The 20,028-nt window shown below is 38.3% G+C and overlaps 1 protein-coding gene across 1 annotated transcript in view; it reads right to left on the reverse strand.

Annotated features, from left to right (window-relative positions):
* Positions 1 to 15,446, reverse strand: part of LOC122639775 (UTP--glucose-1-phosphate uridylyltransferase 3, chloroplastic) — a 29,180-nt gene extending 13,734 nt beyond the window's left edge. Inside the window, exons 1-10 of the mRNA XM_043832734.1 lie at positions 14,715 to 15,446; positions 14,297 to 14,477; positions 14,023 to 14,172; positions 13,712 to 13,873; positions 13,421 to 13,593; positions 13,229 to 13,295; positions 11,070 to 11,236; positions 6,393 to 6,551; positions 2,383 to 2,474; positions 2,191 to 2,285 (exon numbers count right to left, since the gene is read on the reverse strand). Of these exons, the coding sequence (XP_043688669.1) occupies positions 2,191 to 2,285; positions 2,383 to 2,474; positions 6,393 to 6,551; positions 11,070 to 11,236; positions 13,229 to 13,295; positions 13,421 to 13,593; positions 13,712 to 13,873; positions 14,023 to 14,172; positions 14,297 to 14,477; positions 14,715 to 15,403 (1,935 nt within the window). The 5' untranslated portion in view covers positions 15,404 to 15,446. The remainder of the gene's footprint in view (positions 1 to 2,190; positions 2,286 to 2,382; positions 2,475 to 6,392; positions 6,552 to 11,069; positions 11,237 to 13,228; positions 13,296 to 13,420; positions 13,594 to 13,711; positions 13,874 to 14,022; positions 14,173 to 14,296; positions 14,478 to 14,714) is intronic.
* Positions 15,447 to 20,028: the final 4,582 nt, after the last annotated feature.

The following is a 20,028-nucleotide window of genomic DNA, read 5'->3' on the forward strand; positions in this document are numbered from 1 at the left end:
TGGGGGAAGGGGTACTGAGATCAGAGACTCGAACCAGCAACAGAATATAGAAGGCAGATGTAGCCGCAGGATCTGGACTGCCCCTTCAGGTCAGCAGTTGATTCAGCAGTGCTGTGGAACTCATAGGCTACAAGGATGAGCTAATAACCCCAGAAAAAAGTCTCGGTTACCTTGTTGCAGATCAGAAAATTAAACAGAGAATAGGAGGAAGGAGGGAGATCGAGTGGAAGAAGGGAATAGGGATAGGATGGCTATCTCAGCCTGGGCATCTCACCCTCACAGCCTCTCTCAGGACAATAACTTACGTAAAACAACATAATTCTTCATTCATAAATCGTGGGGAGACCCCTTGGGTCTATTACAATATATAGGCTCAAGTGTGGAGCCAAAATAGAAGGTTATTAATTAGGAAGTCTCTAGAACAATTGAGACTTGTATTACAAGAAATAAGACTTTGCTTGTCCTAGACTAAGTAACAAAAAAGGAAACAAAATCCTTCTAGAAGCTCCAATCAGGTCTTGCAGATTTACTTACTGTCTAGGCTAGATATCCCCCACGATCTGGTTTTGGAAGAACCAGAAACTTCCAGCTGATAGAGGCTGGCCCAGCTTAGCTGATTGGCCCTATGGCCCCTTGGATTGGTCCACTATCTTGGGTATTAGACCAACCCCTAGACTCATTCCTGTGGTTGTAGTGAAGCCCATGGAATCAATCTACAACACTCTCCCTTCGATTCTGCTTGTTAAGCCATGCTTCTTGCGTCATTCTAAAGACATGACCGCGACCAAGACCTTGTGGCTTAACTTGCATTATTGACAAGAACAAAATTGTAAATTAGAATATCAAATTGACTAGGATCTGATTCAGCACATGAATGAGGATCCAGTGAGGGGCTTATTTCATTTGGATATTATATGGCATTCTATTGATACATGGGAAACTCACCTCTTCTGAGTAGGGTTTGTCAACAAAGTTTTCCTTCTCCACTTACAAGATACATGAACCATTCCCCAATGTAGACCCAGTTTCAATTTGGGCCAGAATTTAATATGGTTTAGGTTTGGGCATTAATTTTTGGGTTTTTTATTGTTGAGCTGAAATATAAAGCCCAATAGTGGAGGTTTTAAGGGTGCACGAAAATTGCTGTTTTATTTGTGGATCCATGTCTAGAGTCCAAATCTGGGAAGTAATTTTTAACAATCTAAGAGTCCTATTTTTAGTTATTTTAGGCTAGTAATTATATTAATTTTAGTTATTATTTAGAGTAAGAGAGCATTAAGAGTCCTTAGTAGAGAGCCTATTACTGTTTTTGGGTCTCTATATATGAGTAACCAACTCCCCACATGACTTATGGTGATTTGGACTGGATTATTTTTAATTGTTTGGTCTTGTCTAATGTGGCTGCATTCTCTCTCTTCTCTCAATTGGGAAGGGATGTTCTCTCTCCCTTTTATTTCTTTTCTCCTTCCTCACTCCATGGCTCTCTGTCCCTCCTTATTTCTCTTTACTCATCAATCCTCTCAATCTCACATTATTTCTCTCTTTCCCATTCCCATGTTAAGAGATCTCCCTTTCTCTTTCCTCTTATCTTTTCTATCCTCCCCTACAGTTGGTGATATTCCCTTTCTATTTCTACTTCTCTCTTTTCTATTGTTAGTTTCAGATCCTAATTTCTAGGAGAGAGATTATCTTTTTCCTCTCACGATATATCTCTTTCCCTCCCATCACACTATTTCTCTCCTATTTTCTCCCACTTGTGAGCTGTCTTTTCTTGCTCCCTTCTTTCTTATTCAATTTCTATTATGTGGATTATCTAATTCCTGATTTTGTTCTGCAAAACTAATTGTTGAGATCTGGTAATTTAATTTAAAATCTGAACCGTCAGATCTCAATTTCAGATCTGGCCCATATCTAGCTGTCAGATCAGGATCTCTTCCATTCCATTTGTGGGCCCATTACTTGCAAGCCAATCAGATCCATTAGATCTGATCAAAACTGCATCACTCCCCTGCTAAAATGGTTAAAAAACATTACTTTTTTCTTTTGCTTTTTCACTGCAAAATTATGATTCGTAATATGTTTAAAAGTATGATAAATTCCTGATAAGGCCTTGCTTGAGTCGGGGAACATGTATATATTTCATACCAAAAGTCTTCAGAATAAAATATTAATAGGGGAAAAGAAATAAACCTGGTGCAAAGATTTGTCAGAGTGTCTTCTTTTCTTCTTGGCAGATGAAGTGACCCTCTTTCTTTCATTATAAACAATAAAGGTGTCTAGTGAATCTGCTGCCCATTAGCACATATCAATAGTGCATAGCAAAAGCATAGCCTGCATACTATATTGAGGAACCTTATCACAGGTAATCAGACAATGTTATACCTTCTACACCGGCGTAACAACGTGAGGAAAATGTGTTCAGAAAGTTATCTGCTATATTTTGCATTGTGCACTCTAACCTGCCACCAGATACACTGCCACATGGAAAACAATGGGTTATTACTCAATGGAAAATGTTATTTTATTTCTCCTACTTAAATCTCCTTTATTGGGATGTAAAAGATTATATGTGGCATGTAATAATCAGAGAAAGAAAAATATAATTACCCAGCTAAGGATTGATCAGCTTGGACTTGCCTTACTGATGCAGATGCATCACAGATGTGGCCTTTGTGTTGGGCCAATGGTCTAATGGGTTTTCTTTGTAATAGGACACTTTAATGGGCCAAAATCATAGGTAGAAGGTAGGAATACGGGATTTACTTTGTTGGTTTAGTTTGAGTGTGTTATTTCATTAAGTAATTATTATTTACTTGGTTGTTAAGGATAGGATAGAGTCTTGCCTGAATAGAACTCCTATTCCAACTTTTGGATAGAGTTTTTATAATGTGGGAGACATATTCTAACTAGTTAAGATAGAGTTTTAGTTATAAGGGACATCTATTCCTATTACGGATAGAATTTCCTATTTCTTTGTTCCTATTTCAAGTACACTCTCCTTTCTTATTGTAAGTAAACTTTTAGTTTCTATTTAAAGAATGTAAGGTCATAAAGCCCCCCAATGATTTTGCCATTGAATAAAAATTGGCTTTTGCTGCCTCTATGTTCTGTGGGATTCAGAATGCTTCGTTGTGGGATACAATAACCCTCTGTGAGAAGCTAAGGTTGTCTGATGGGATGTTAGCCTAGTTCCAGGGAGGATGCTTGGTCATATCTTTCTTCTATTCCTCCATTCTTCTAGTCTATCTATCACTGATTCAGGTTAGTAATTTCTGACTTTCTGTTCAGTGTTTTCATGTTCTAGTTGCTGGAATTTTTTTTTCTCATTGTTTACATCTCAGTTCTTAAATCAAACTTCAGATTTGGACATCGGACCCCATTCTAAACCATCCTACGGATTCAAAATCTGATTTTGATCTTGTTTTGATAGTCCTATTGCTACTTGAATTGCTGGAATTCTCAGAACTGGTTTCTTGTTCTAGCTTGATAGTTAACTGTTATTCTGCTAATGCTTGCTTTTGGTTGCTGATTGATCATCCTTTTAATACTGTTTTGGTTTCCCTATAATCTGAGATTGATCCCTTGACCTGGAAACCCTAATAAAGAGTCCTATCCTCGGTTGGATTCCTCGTAGATCCATATCCAGGCATTGGATCAGAATGATCTTATGAGGGATTGTTCCCTGCTATATTACACACCTTCTACCAAATTTTATCCCATTCTGATTCTTGGATTAATTGTTATTGCATTCTTTTTAAATCTGGTTTCTAAAGCTGACACTGCGATTCTGGTTTAACTGAGTTTTTGAAACCTACTCTCTTAGGCTTTAGAAACCCATCACTTACTTGCACATTACGAAATAAAGCATGATGCACTGATGAAATTGCCTTCATCAGTAGAAAACTAATAATGGCAATTAGAATTTAAAAGAAAAATCATACATAACAAATAGGGTGGGTATTAGAGGGAAAAGATAATCAGTTAGAAATTACAACACCACCATGTGATTGGTACTGTCCAAAATACCATAGAGAAACTTAGGAACTCCTAGTTAACTTTTACTTTTATAACATAATTTTTTTCTTTTTTTCTTTTTTTCTTTTTATGGGTGGAGGGGGATGTTCGGTTGGCTTTGGTTGGGGTGGGGTAGAGAATGTAAAAAATTTCCACATGGGAAGACAGAAAGGAGCAAAATGGCCCCAAAATACATAGGTATACCTGACAAAACATGCCTGGAGCCGCTAAATGGATACAACATGAAGCCAAAGCCTATTAAACCTTTTTGGCTTTTCAATATCAAGTTCATTAACCATTGCCTTCCCTCCTAAATACTCATCTTTCCACACATTTATCAATGACCTCTGGTGTTGCGTAAGGCTGACTCTTTGTGTTGCAGGAGGGCATCCGGGTGCTGAACGAGCTACCTGTCAAAACTATTTGTTGCAAAGTGGTTTCAGAGTGAATTATCGAACCATGAGCAGGGTTGCAAACATCTTGCAGGATGATGAAGGGAACTAGTGCCTCTACAACGGGACAACACAACAGCATGGGAAAACCAAAAGGAACAGATAGAGGACAGGGAGGTGCAAGCGTCTCAGCTGAGCACCGCGGTGGCCGAAGTGGCACAGCTTGGGGAAAGAAGAAATTCCTTGGAGTGCGATCACCGGACGTTGGCTACTACTGTGGAGGCCCTTGATGAGGACACATGGGGATGGTGGAGGCCCTGCAGACTCAGATAGGTTACCTTACCACCAAGGTGAATTTTCTAATACAGGGGATTGGCTCTACTCTTCTACTCCAGGAGAGGGATAAGCGGAACCAGAGGCGACAATGGGGAAATCAGAGAGGAGGAAGAGATGATGAAAGAAGGAAATAAAGATATCAAAGGAGACACAGGAAAGAAGGTGGAAGACGAGATCACAGTGGCAGAAGGACAAGAAAGTGAACCAAACCAGTGCACGCTCTGGTCAAGCGCATCTGCATGAGCAACAACTAAATGCATCTTGTCGTATATTATTTTTATCCACATGTAACTTCAATCTATTATAATTACTTTGAAAATAGGGAAGTACTTCCCTTTGGTCTGCTTCTTCCTGTGAAGTTACAGTGAATAAGAACTTTATAACACCATATGTCAGAATATGCAGTCCCACAATGCAAGATTTTCATCAATTACTGTTCTGTTCTTCATGAAGCACCCTAGAGAGGATTCTGTTGTAATCTTAAAAATATTCTCAACCAAATCAATCGATCCAAACTCCTTTGGACTTTCTTGTATATGATTTCTTTGGAACGAGGCAAATGAAGTTCATACTCAATTCTTTTGTCAATCATCCTACACCAAGAAAATTCACCATAAACCTTTATAACATCATATATTTTAACACTGCATTACATCCTATGCTTTAGACAAACATAGTGAGAGTCCATCCATCACAGTAACATTGTCTCCTCGATTTCAAAAATGGGTTACTTTTCCATCATAAATCTCCCTTCCACCAATTTAACTTAACATTACTAGAGGGATCCCCATTCTAATCCCTCCAGCCTAAACCCACTGGAGGGATAAGAATTAAACAGTTCTGGAATATTCGAAGCATGTATCCATTTTCTACTTATCTGTTATATTATTTCCATCCACAATTAACAAATCTATGTAACACTTTCTTTAATATTTTTGTTCAGGACCTTTACCCCAACAGATATCCTCTTCTTTTTTTCGATTCCTCTAGTACACTTATCTGTATTCAGTTATCAAACATCTCTGATTCTTAATTCTTTCCTCTTCAACCTTCAATTTTCATTGTCAACTTTTTATGCATAGGTATACATAATCCCTTCGCTTAAAATCAAGATGCTTCTACAGATGCTTCTACAGATGCTTTTAGCTTCTTCATAAATCTTTTCCTAAGTGCAGTTTCAACATCTTGCTCACCAAGCTGAAATGACTCCAAGTCTCCAACTATCATTTCCTGGTAACTAGGCAGTTATCCTTATTGGCCAAATAATTACATTCACAAATAATACCAAGGGGAAAACACAAAGATAATTTCAATCCCATAGTTGCCAAGGCAGCTAAGTGACCCAAGGTGGCCGAGGGGGTCAAAAAACCAAGGCGACGCCTTGACAACTATGTTCAAACCTCTGCACTATGATGACAGATAGTGTTTCATCAAATAGGTATAACTTGGAATGGTTTGCATCAGATGCATAGAACAGTCCAATTAATGAACAAGTTAAAACACAGCCTAGTCTGACATGTTTTATAATTGGAATCTACAAAATTCAGTGGCCACATGCCTACAGCCAACGAAGATCAGAGCATTGCACTGAATGCATGAATGAGAATACAAAATATGATAACATTGAGATGTGTGGAATTAAGTATGTACCTATGTTCGATGCCAAGATGGTCCACATATATAATAGACTTCTTAAGATTAAGCACCATGCCTGGCAAACAGGTTGTATTTTTGGATGATCCAACTTTCTCTGCAGAAGGTAAATCAACATATAGAATGTTTGTATTGGCAGGGAACTCTTCCTGCAAGCTTAAACACAATGACCAAGGTTGACGCTGGAATAGTTTAAGAACTCTTGGCAAAAGAGGTATATGTTGAAACAAAATATCATAAACGAATGACCAGATTGCCTTCCAAGAGGTGGAGATGGAACCATAAATGCATAAATTGTAGCACAAACTCAAGTTTAGAACCAAGACACCAAAACCAATAGACTGAATTCATAGAAAGACATATCCAATAAAAGACAATGAATGACTCAGTACCAATCAAATATATATTATCATAGAGAGAAGTAAAAGAAACTTAATCAATAATATAAGATTATGTTAGTGGGTGGTACACTTATGATTTATTTAAATCACACTGATTTTGTGCTTATTGTTTTGAGTTAATATGACACCATACTTTCTGTTCAAAATCTGACCTCTCAACACTTATGATTTATTTAAATCACACTGATTTTGTGCTTATTGTTTTGAGTTAAGATGACACCATCCTTTCTGTTCAAAATCTGACCTCTCAACCCAGGGGGGAGCCAACGACAGATTGGGGATGTAGGGTCCATTGAGACTTCCATCCACTGAGAAAGATGAGATAAATTGCTTCTTACGATTCTTGCAGATACTTTGTTCTCAAGGACACCTAGGTCAGCTTATTCCCTCACAAATGACCTGGTAACACAGTACAAGATCTCGTAAAAATTCGGTTTCGTGAAGTCTTGAGACGAGATGGTAGCCGATACAGGATTTGTGCAAGATCTCGCCAAGATCTCAGGTTATATCTTGAGCTAGGTTTGACTCGGTTCTATAAAAAAGCATGTCTCGGCGAGATTTCGACCTCAACTCGAAATCTCGCCTCTCTCTCTCTCTCTGCTGTGAAGGAAAAACACCTCCAAGTGAGGTTTTTGGTGCTTTTTTTTTGGCAAATCTCACATCAACTGGGAGATTAAAGCTTGGAGATTCAACATTGAAGCTTCAACATCAAGAGAGGGAGCTGCATTGCATCTCAAGAACATCAAGTTTCAACATCATCTAATCTATGTCTCTTTCCAAGTTTCTAACAATTATTAACAAACCGTCAAACCATCACCATGTATGATTATGAATATGATGTCTATGCTTAAATGGTTTATGGTTTGACGTTTTGTAATTCCTAGTGCTTAATTGAGTTGTTTTACACCTCTAATTTAATTATAAGTGTTCTAAATATTGTGTGGAGTAGCCTAGGGTATCACCTACGTCGTAGACTACCAACCTAGGGTCCGAAGTCAAAGTACCATTTTTGGGTTTGAATTTGTAAAAACTAATGTTTCCATTGTGTTTAGAAGGCATAAAATATGATGGATGTCAAGTTTCAAGACCTATCTTGGCCATATGGCCCCACCGAAACCCACCACCAAGTCAAGACAGGAAAAAATCCACCAACTCGCCAAGATCTCAGCAGAACTCGGTTTCGTGGCCTGGCGAAACCGAGACCTAAAACCTTGCCTGGTAAAGAAAGGAGCTCTAGGAATTTTTATGTATATGGAGGCTTCCCAAAGCCTAGAGAAGGTGCTCTAAGGAGTTCTTGAGGGTTGTATCTTTTTCTTCCTCTTTCTTTTTTTCTCCCCTTATCCCTAGTGGAGGTTCTTTATATTTTTCGTCTCGTTTTTTCTATTTCTGGTTCCTGTTGTCCATAAAGTTCTCTACTTCAGCCCTAGCTTGATAGGGAGACAACGGAAGAAAATATTGCTGGAGTAAAAGGAGAAAGAAATCAATGTGTTTGCAAAATCAATCTCTCCTTGAGAGAGAGAGAGAGAGATGGTATTGGTAAACTGCAACCAGACACACATCTGAGGTGCAGCAACAGCCTGCAACACTCACCTTCTGTTCCAAGCTTGCTACCGTGTGGATTAAGCACGGATGCAAACCAGCCATGCATCTAATTGAGTCAGGTTGATTTATCCTAACACTCATGTTGCTTTTAGTTTTTGTTTGGCAAGACTGCTTGCATTTTCTCCAAAGCCCAAACTGGGAGGAAGAACTCTAGGACAGGTGTAGCTGGAAGTGCTGAACCAAGTGGGACTATAGAAGGCAAGAACCAAAAGACTAGATTCCGAAATACAACGGAATCAAATATGTCCTCATCTCCCTTTCTAGCTTCTTTTTCCTGTTTACTCTTTTCTTTTTGTCTCGGGGGAGGGGGCTTGTGCTAATCCTTTTGGGCTAAACTTGGTTTGCTAGAACTTGGCAACCTATAGGAGCAGCTCAGTTTGAGTACATAGAGCTTAGAACCTACTTGTTGAACCGCAGCAGCAACTAAAGTAATGAGGGACATTTTATGGTGTTGAAGACCTAGAGTTGAAATATTACCAAAAGTGTTCAGAAGGCTAAGGGTTGATTCGGGTTTGAAATTACAGTTAAGTGTCTTCACTTTGGGGGGGGGGGGAGTTAATGGTTGTCATTGTTGGATTTTGGACCTCCAATTTAAGGTTTGGTAAAGCATGGAGAATATGATTTGAAGGATCAAGAACATAGAGAATAATGTGGGAGCATAAAAGCTTCCTAGTTTATTGGGGCACAAGGGTCACAATGAGAATTGAAGAGAAAAGAGAAGTCCTTCCCAAAGTATAAGGCAATTTAGAGACTAACAGGTTTTGTACCTTCTATCCCTTCAGATAAGTGTGAGAATTGCACTCCAAGAAAGAAAGAAAAAAAAGTAGCTCTTCTGAACAAGGAATAGATAGGGAAGTTCATGCAAAGAAGCATGAAATGACTTGAATGAGGATTTATTTTATCTTTTCATGTAACCATTTTAGCAATCTGGAATGTAGGATCAGAGTATAGTAGGGAAGAGGGATGCCAATTTGTTGGCCAGGCCTGGGCCCAGCATAGCCTAGCCTTTAGACCTCACACTCAGGCTTCAGACTGAAATAGCCTCCAGGCTTTCCAAGCTTTTCCATGTAGCAAATAGGGTAATTCATCTCTCTAAAATTTCCATCAAGTTACAAAGTGTATCTTAACTGGTTAGTATCCTAGAAACTTTTGTATGAGGTCCAGAATTCAAACCACAAACAAAACAGTAATATTTATTTTCTTCTTAAAAGAATTGCAATTTATACATACTGTAATACGTTATATATATATATAGGATAAGGCATGCAATATAGTACATGCATACCCATCCTCATAATACAAATATAGGACTATATAGATGTAAATTCATTTGTTTATAATATACATTTGAATGTTGGGATAGGCCAGGCTTCATATGTGAAGCCTAGCCCCCTATATTTGAGTGCTTGTTTTCTATTAGAGAACCCTTCTTTTTTCAGTAGGTCAACACTAATTACTGTGTGATTAGATGCCTAATTAACAAATCTATCCTTGATTTGATAAGGTAGGGATAGTTTTTCCTAGACCCCGTCACATACAAATGTAGGATCTTAAGACCATCCAACTATAAAGTTGAATTGAATAGGATGTGAAAATAACCTGTAACAAAGATTTTGATACTGCCCAAGGGTTTTAGGATTGAGGAAAGCGTTTAGGAAATAGCCACGTAGGTAACGCAAGCTATGATTACAACGGGGAAGAAGAGATTAAGGTCAATAGACGGAAAATGAAGTGCTTGTGGGGTTTACTGACTTGATGAAGTTTAGAGAAGATTTTAATGGATAAAGAAGTAGACTAAGTGAAAGAACAAAAATACAGCAATTGCAATAAGAACAAAAAGAACAGAGATAAAGAGAGGAAAGAAGAAGATATAAAATAAAGGAGTAAAGAGAAGAGAAGAAAAAAAGAAGATATGAAGTAAAGGGGAGCAGCAAAAGCCCAGCAAAGGGCTCCAAAATTGGAGATCTTCCAAGAAAACTTCAGTTATTCCATCAATAATCACACATGACATGTGGACCATCAATAAAGACTACTAATAGTATGATTTATACCTTGACTAGGACTCCAAGAAAAACCCTAACAGCTATTATCCACCTTTATCTACACATCACTGGCCTCAATTTACCCAAATCAATACAAGAATTTATAAGGACCACATTTAATTATTAATTGGACCTAAAGGCCCCCTGAAGAAAAAACCAGAATCTAATATTAGACCAGTAGACATAATAGAATTGCCTCGATATTCTGTACCTACAACAGCATCCCAATTGAAGCCAAGAAACAAATACCTCCCTTAATACATTTTTAGAGGGTTATCTGCTTGAGAAAACAGAACATCAGCCTCTAAGGACTGCTTTAGACATATTGCTTCTTTTTGTTTGAATTGTATAAGTCACTTTTCAGTATTTTAAATTACAATATTTTTTTTTTAAAATAGTGTCTCAGTTCATTCAGTTGCATTTGCATATGCACCACATGCTTTGTGGCTCAACGAGCTAGGAGGCATTTGTGCTTTTCTTCCACCTCATGAATTAAAAACACGACATATATCCTAAGGAATCGTCAGTTTCATTCAAGCAATTCAAGTGTTAAGCTCCATAAAAACCTGCCATATAGAATTCAAGTATCACCACGTAAAAATAAAGCTTGAAGGATATACATCATATACCTGTCAGGAGAAATTGGTCCATCTGTTATCCCATATTTATCAAACTCAGTGTATTCAATGCATGATAAACCATATGCCCACTTCCCATCAAGATTCTTTTTTTCAATGAGAACATTAATGCCTTCTGTAGCTCCCAACCTCCTGCTACATGATGCAAAACCAAGTTTCTGCAACATGTATATTTAGAGAAAATAAACAGAAAATCACTATTGAGCATACAGTAAGTGCTGGAATAACATCCTCTTTTTCCCAAGAGAAAGGGAATAACATTACAAGGTTACCAAGATCGTAAACTGCTAAGCTTCAAAACTAGACAAATACTGACATTTTAAATCATCATAAGACCGTAAAGATGAAAATAGAGAAGATATTAACAATTATGGAGAATTAATATATGCCTGATCAATGGTGGCAATAAAATTAATAGGAAACCTACTTGAGATATAAGTACAAACTATTTTCAGATTGGCCAATGAACAGAAAAACAATGTCTGGACAGAACAAGCACAAAGAAACGTTGGTATAATCTGTACTAAAGATTCCCTCCCAAGAATTACTCAAGGTGATTTTCACAAGGAATGAATTTTTAATATTAGATCTTAATCTAATTTGTCGCAGTTGTACTGCTTTAGTTTCCCTCATTGGTGTCCATCCACATTATTAATCACATAAGACTCATGCAACATACCATTTGAATGTCCAAAGTACCCAATCCCAATTCTTTATTCTTAAATGAATATGTAGGGCCTGCTAAGGCCTAAGATACAAGCCTGCAAGAAGTACCCACAGGCCACCAAACAGAGTTCTCTTAAACCATTAAAACCCAGTTGATATGGGTGAACTTCAGAACTCTCCATGACAACACAACTGAAGGAAGGCACTTACATTTGTAAGCAAGCTTATTGATAGGTTTAATATCCCTTCAGACTTTTCAGTATTATGAACACACTCAGATGAAGGCACTCTACAAGCTCAAGCACTTCTGCTCTTTAAGCAAAGGACATGTGAACTACATATACCCCTTCTGTGGAAGAAAAATCATACCCAGGCAACAAGCACAAAGGCTACAGTAAAGCACACTCCTCAAAACAGCCAGAAGAGTGAGAATCAGAGTGAGTAGCCCCAATCTTCAGAGATTTCAATCTTCTTCAAAGAAGCAAGATTTACACCTGTTTAGACCCTTGTCTTCGCTGTGATTTATCACTAAGGTTAACTTGCTGTTGCAAAGATGTAAGCAACCAAGAGAAGTTTGTATCCCACAAGACAATCAACACAAGTTAGTCTTGCTATTTGTCCCCCACATTTCACATAATACCTGATACACAATATTGTGATTGACAGTGGCTGCTCAAGAACCCCTTTCAACGTCTAAGGAAAGATGGCAGCATGCCTGCAACCCAGTTAATTCCTTGCCATGTGGTAGGCAACATGGTTGACATGCTCATCCATAAAAGAACATTTTGAAAGCCATCCAACAGTAATGCACTATTTTCTACAATCAATTTTCAACTCCAAATGCAATCCCACCAGACCTTAGTCCGTGTGGTAGGCAAGATGTTTGACATGCTCATTCATAAAAGAACATTTTGAAAGCCATCCAACAGTAATGCACTATTTTCTACAATCAATTTTCAACTCTAAATGCAATCCCACCAGACCGTAGTCCATCCATAATACTTTGGACCAGCATAGGGCTTGAACTTACTAGTACAAAGTACAAACAAGAGAGATTCTTCAAACCTGTCAAAACCTCTCCTTTGGTCCTTACCTCAATCCATTGTGGCACTTTGGTTAGGTTCTTATTAAATCTACAATTACACATCCTGTAAACCCCTCTAAACCCTACTCTTTGCCAGTTTCCTTAACCTAGAATGTGAACATGACATCAACCACATACAGACATGCTCTAAACTCATCCATTTTCATCAACAAAGTCCTAAGACTCCTTAGTTTCATGTACTTGCCTTCAATCCTCAGTTCTTTATGCTTACTTTTTGCTGGACCTTCAGACCAATAAATATCTTTTCTCACCACATTTTTTGTTAAAAGTAAGGGTCCAATACTTCTTTTACAACTTCATATCTTTTTATTCCATACAGTCACAGCTAACAAAAAGGGGGAGGGGCCAAACAGTTCTAGAATAGAAGAAAACTGCTTACCTTTTTATTGTGGAGACCTATCCCTGCTAATGATAAAAGAGTCAAATCTGTAGCAGCTACAACATTACTGCAAAGTCACCACATATTAGTGTCATACTCCATAATCTATGGTCACGGCCCAACAAAATCTCCAGAAGCCCAGAGAGGGGAAAAGAGGAATATCATATCAGAAATAGACTATCTAATGATAACCTGACTTGGCGGACGGTTGCACCCCTTCTTCCATGATCAACAAACCACTGGAAAATTCCTTTGTCATATGCAAGTTTCCATATTACACCATGGCCCCCAGGTTTGCATACTGGACTGAAAGGTTCGCTAACTAACCATTGGCCATCTTCTGCACTCACAGCTGGAACAAGTGGCTGGAAGTACTCAAACAAAACACCGAGAGCATATCTTTATTTGTATGACAGATAAAGTAATTAATATTGATTCTTAATTAAGGAGAAAAGACAAAGTGACCTCATATTCCCATCAAACCTGTTCAAAAAATTGAAAACTTATTCGACCTCTTCCAAACCACATTAGTCTTTCACATAAAGAAGTAACGAGCTCATGATTGTTCTTCGCTGAACTTGTCATTATTGCAACAGGGGTGATACATTGTTTTCCATAGATTTTGAAGTAAAGAAACTCCCTAGCCTGGTCACAGTGAGAGGTTGATAAATATCATTTTAAATGCAATCAAGTACAATTAATATCAATAGTTAATGATCCCAAATCTTGTGGGGTTGAATTCTCATCACAAGGAAGAATAATTGCGACAGTATTAACAAACAGGGATCTTATACCTGAAGATCTCTTATGAGACCTTCCAATAAGGTCCGTCCACAGTATGGAAGCATGGCGGCAGGAAGACATTCACCTGTATGAGGGTCAACCAAACCAAGTCTATCCCCAGAACCTCCCAAAGGATAAATTTCACCCAGTTCTGGCAAACCCTGTCAACAATGGAATCTTAACCATGATTATTATGTAAACACCTCCACACATCCAGATTGGAAGATAAATAAATAATGAAAGCTCTCTGCGTGCAAGATATAAAATTTTCAATTATTAAGCTACCTCAATCCCCCATAGAGCAGCTTGAGATGCATATTCAGTATCCCGAGAAAGATCCAGTCCTCTAGGAACATGAATTTCTTGGAACTGGTATTTCCCTCCCTCATTTAGGTGCTGAGACAAGCTCATGGACTGCATTTCCGATGATGAAGAGGATAGGAGCTCCAATACCGTTATCTGATATCTGCGATGGATATGTGAAAGAGTAAATGCAATAAGCCTGAACCCCACTAAACAAGTGAATTAGTCTGAGAGAAGCTGCAACAAGATTAAATGCAAGAGATACACTTTTTCTTTCCAATTTGCAATATGTGTTAATGAGAATTAAGCATTCAAATGCACTGGGTAGGCCGTTATTGTGTAATTAAAAAAAAATTCCAAGGAATTCAAACTTATGATGCATGTGTAGAGACCAATTTACCCGACAATTCCTCCAATGCAGTCGTAAAACTGTTCAATTTCTTGCAAGGTCCGCAGAAGCTTCTTCAACGGTGCAGGAAATCTTTCAACACTCCTACATTTTGTTTCTTCAACACCATCATTCTTAACATCCCAATTCTCAATCATATCCGCCAAAACATACAGCGTAGACTTCAAGGAGCCCTTCACCGACTCGAATTCATTCTCTACGGAATCAAACTCAGAACCGAAAATGTGTTCTTGGCCAGCGGCAACTAAACACTTGAGCAGAAACAGCTCAGAGAGGTCAAGCCCATTGAAAGAAGCCAAAACCCTAGTGCCAAAGAAATCCTTCACCCTGGAATCAGAGTCAATCACCCCGAGCTTCTCTCTCAAGTTCTTAGCACGCGAAAGCCTGGACCGAAGGTCTTGAAGACGTGCAATTTCCTTCTGGAAATCGAAGTCTTCTGGAACAGAGGCCGATTCAACTGGAGCTGTAGAAACGCGCCTCGCAGAATAATACGAAGGATAAGAAGAAGAGCTTGAAGAAAAGAAGGAGAAAGAGGTAAGGTCTCTTCTGAGACAGATTGTAGTGGGATGAGCATTGCCGGAGCTTAGAGAGATAGACTGAGAAGCAGCAGAAGACGATAAGGGATGGAAGTAGAGATGGTGGTGGAGGTGATGGTGCAGGATAGGAGTGTTGCACGCCATGCGCTGGCTAGCGTAGAATGGCTGGAGAGAGAGAGAGAGAGAGAGAGAGAGAGAAAGAGAAGAGGATGAAGAAAGCTAACAGAAGAGAGCTCAAACTGAAGTCAATAGAAGAGAGATATAGAGAAGAGAGGGAGACAATTCGTAATATTTTTTTATTTTTTTTTTTTTTTTGCTATTTTTATGAATATTTAAACAAATTAATTAATGGGCATAATAAGAGATGCTGGAAGCCTTGAGGGTATATCCGTATATGCGGTGTGGAATTGCTGATTGCGGAAATAGGGGAGAAGTTTTTTTTAAGGGAACAAATGTGGCAAAGAAGGAGGGAAACCTCATCTTTTCTGCTCTAATCTACGAATTCCGATTGGTTGGTTCTCTCTCTTTCTTCTCTGGCTAAAATCTGTTGATGCAGTTGTTACGGTTTGTCTTGTCCACACCTGCTTTACGTTAGATCAGTTGAAAGGAACGTTGAGCTAAGATTACACGATTGGAATTTTAGTATTTGGGACGGCTGAGATCTCCCAGACCCATAGGACCCATATCCGTACATAAGTGGGTCCCACGCTACAAGTAAATTTAATGCTATCCATTATTCCACGAGGAGAAAATTTTCTCACCAACCAATACTTACCGAATCGAAATCCTCTACTTCCACCTGTCCCTATTTCCGTGTGCGCCCTACACACAATGAGGTGCGCAAAGACTACCTTATCCCTGCTCGGGTAGGGGTAAGGCGGTCTTTGCGTGCCCCGTTGTGTGTAGGGCGCACACGAAAGTAGGGGCAGGTGGAATTAGAGGATCCGTACTCTTACTTATCTACCCTTCCCTTCTCCCATGCTATTTATAGGAAAAAAGAATTCTGTCTGGGAAAAAAAACTCCTATGAGTCTATCTTTCCTTCTCATATTAAAAGACATCTCTGCCCCTTGTTTTGATGAGGAGAGAGATAGACACATGGGATGACTGGCGTAGGCCACTGCCGGACAGAAAGCTGCTTCCCTTAATCTTAAAATATCATTGTTGTTTACTTCCATTTTATTAACAAAAGTGGGACCCATCATCATCATCTTCTTCTTTCTCCATAGAACATTTTCTTTGCATATCGCAATGAATCATGTTGTCGCCGTTGCACCCCCTCACCTTGCCCTGCAAAATGAAGAACGACATTAGGGGTGATTTTACAATCTCAGTCCAATCCGTCCCTGATTGAGCCAAGTTGGCCCTGATTTTTGCCAAGGGATGGGTTGGCCACTTGGCCCTAATTTACCCTTATTTTTGCTAGGGCCTGGTTGGCCCTGACTTGCCCTGCATTTTTGGCATTTACATTGTCCTATGCATTTGTCTTTTTTTGATAAACCAATAGATAATTAAATACTACACAAAAATCGCAAAAATGTAAACAATAAACTGTAATGCTTAACCTAACATAGGATCGGGCCGGGCTAGGCTTAGCCAGAGGTCTCAACCCTGGCCCAGCCCAACCCTGACCCAAGGCCTGAAAATTTCACCCCTAACTTGCCCTCAGGGTTGAAAAATCTAGCCCATACCCTGTTCGGGGTCACGGCAGGCTCGGGCCGACAAGGCCAAACTTACACCTTGTCGATGTATGAAAAAAGTAATAAAAAGTAGAAACATTCATGTGGGTATCCATTACTTAGCAATGTTTGGTGTTATTGGAATTATGTGTCCATTAATTCTGGATTTTAATTAGTGGAATTAATTTGATCATTTATATGCGTGACATATTATTAATAGGCTATGGTTGTCATTAAGTTTGTACCTAAAACATTTTTTACTAGGGATAAGACACCTTATTCAAATAGTACTCATGTCATGTGCTTCTAGAAACGCTGATTCCAGGGGCATAGATGAGAGTATGCATACAGTATGTGTATTGAATTGGATCATGTGAGAATCTTGCATGTGTTACTATTTTTTATATTTTTTTTTGGTAATAGCATGTGTTACTATTAGTTGTTGAGGAACGAGATTTTTCTTATGTAGAATTTGGTTAGCCCTTTGATGTGAGAAGTCATTGTCGTTGCGTTAACACATCACGGTTTTTGGTGCATCAATGGTTGATGTCCCTCAGACTACATATGGTGTACTAGATTTGTGGTGTCGTATCTTGAACGAAAGTGACGCTCAACACGGAATCCACTGCTTTAATTTAGGAATATTAAGGAGAGAGAGTGTTAATATATGATTAGACAAAAACCTAAATCAATGTTGTGTTTTGTAAAATGTTTACAAAAATATTTTGTATTAATATTATTATTTAAAAAATGTATTCAAAACCTGATAACAATCGTAGAATCTTAATGCAAACATGTACAGTGAATTTGGGGTTGACAGTAATTTTATATATGCCCTATAGCTCACTATATGATATTGTTAAGCAGAGATTCTAATTTTAATTAATGAGATTAATTGTGAATATCTACTTTTATGGGGAGAAAGCTGTTTAATTTATCTAGAAAGTTATTATCATACAATATCTATAATTGGATTAAAGATGTGGCAATATAAATTATATTAGGCAATTAAATCTTTTATGTAGCTGAGATTTTCCTGATTTACTAGACTAACCTCTTTTCTCTTACTTACATCTTTTACTTTCCATTTTGCTTATCCAATTTCTTTTAAGTTTCTCTTACTTTCCTTCTTTGAGAACCTCTGTTTTTCCCACTTTCCATTGTTTTTTAAAGGATCCATGTAGCCGATCCCATTTAGTTGGGATAAGGCTGGGTTGTTGTTGGGTAATTTACGAAACACCCCTTGAAAATGGAACGATACTCAAGTCACCCCCTCTTATTTGAAAATACTCATCCGTCCCCCTCTACAGTAACGGTGTTATTTTAAGTCAAACAAAAAAGTGAAACTGTCTAAGAGATTGACACTGGGCAAGATTGGGTTTATGGAATCCCAACTGCACACAAAACTTGGCAACCCAAATCTTGTGATTTATTATTTAAGAGAAAGGGAGGCGTGCACGCTATGCCCTTCCCTCTCTTTAGTAGCATGCTTGAATAGGAAACTGTTTAAGAGATTGACACTAGGCAATATTGGGGTTATGGAATCCCAACTACACACAAAACTTGGCAACCCAAATCTTGTGATTTATTATTTAGAAAAAGGGAGAGAGGGAGGCATGTACGCTATGCCCTAACCGTCCTTCCCCCCTCCATCGTTATCTCTTTTTCCCTTCTGTGGTTTGAGAATTGGGTTTGAGAAACCCCAAAGTGGGAGAAAAATGTGTGCATCTTTGGAGTTTCCAATCCATTTAAAGTGTTGCAATGATCAATTACATACGTTGCTCGGGTGTGGAAGAGCTATTATCAGGAGGAGAAGCTTCATTTGCTGAGTTCTAAGGTAGCATGTTTTCCTTTCCGTTGATTTACAACGCGAGAGATATCTGATTCGATTATTTCGATGCACAATTATTTTTCGTCAAATAATTGGTATCAGAGCCTCGTTCTTTCATCCAAAATCACTTGTTGAGCACATAGTGATTTGATTATTCAATATTTTTCGGTTAAACATTATTTAGATTAAAGTTTAATTTTTAGTGTTTTTTATTTTAATTGGCTTCAAGACAAGCCTATCAGATGTATAGTAGGAAAGAACTTAAGACCAAGATTAAGGGAATAGATAAGAAAATAAAACAGATAAAAGAAAGTATTTATATTATAACAAGGACGGTCATTAAAAATGGAATTGTTGTGCGTATTTGGTATCTCTTAGAAAAAGCCGGATGAAAAGGAAAAAGACAAAGAAGGTATATTTATCTTTTATTAGTCGAACCATCTAACTCATGGTTGGTGGACTCTGGATTTACCACCTACATTTTGCCATGTATTGCAAGTGTTCAAGCCGATGAGAAGATTGGACATGAATGAAGTACATCTCATAATAGGCACTGGAGATGAAACCATGGTGATGGTTGTAATAAGGACTTTTATATTAGAGTTTCATTCATCAGTATTAGTTTTAAAATACTGTTATTATGTCCCTTCATTTAAGATAAACATTATTTCATTTTCGAAACTTGTTTCTGATGGTTATGTCTTTTATTATACTTCAAGACTATTTATTGTTTTTGAACCGAATCTAATCTCGTGGTCATAAAAGAAGTGTCTAATGACCAAGAACCGCCTATTCCCGTAGACAACCTAGTAGATTCACCCACAATAGAGTATAGACTGGACCTTCTAGAATTGCGACGTAGTAGGAGGAATGTTAGATCTTAGATCCCTCATTCGGTTTATCCTCCTCACTCAGGTGAAAGACAAAATGAAAGAGTTTCATATGCTCTCTAACGATTTGATCTGAAATTCTGAATGCTTACACTGATGCTCTAAAGGATGCAAAACTTGTAAAATGATTGGAAGCAATCCGCTTTGCAATAGACTTGATGCATCCTACCACCTCTTGTTCTTCTCGGGGAATATAATGATCAGCACTGAAGATAGGGAGTGGGGAAGAGGTGGGGTGGGCCGGAGCTGGGCTAGGTGAAGGGGACTACAGGAGGTGAGGAGGGGGGTCAGAGGTAATTTTGGTTTTGCATGTCTCTACAGAACCGTTGGATTCGAATCTCATACGAATTGTGGCCACGTCTCTGTTTCT

The sequence above is a fragment of the Telopea speciosissima genome, chromosome 1 (genome assembly GCF_018873765.1).
Source record: "Telopea speciosissima isolate NSW1024214 ecotype Mountain lineage chromosome 1, Tspe_v1, whole genome shotgun sequence".
Taxonomy (NCBI): Eukaryota; Viridiplantae; Streptophyta; class Magnoliopsida; order Proteales; family Proteaceae; genus Telopea; species Telopea speciosissima.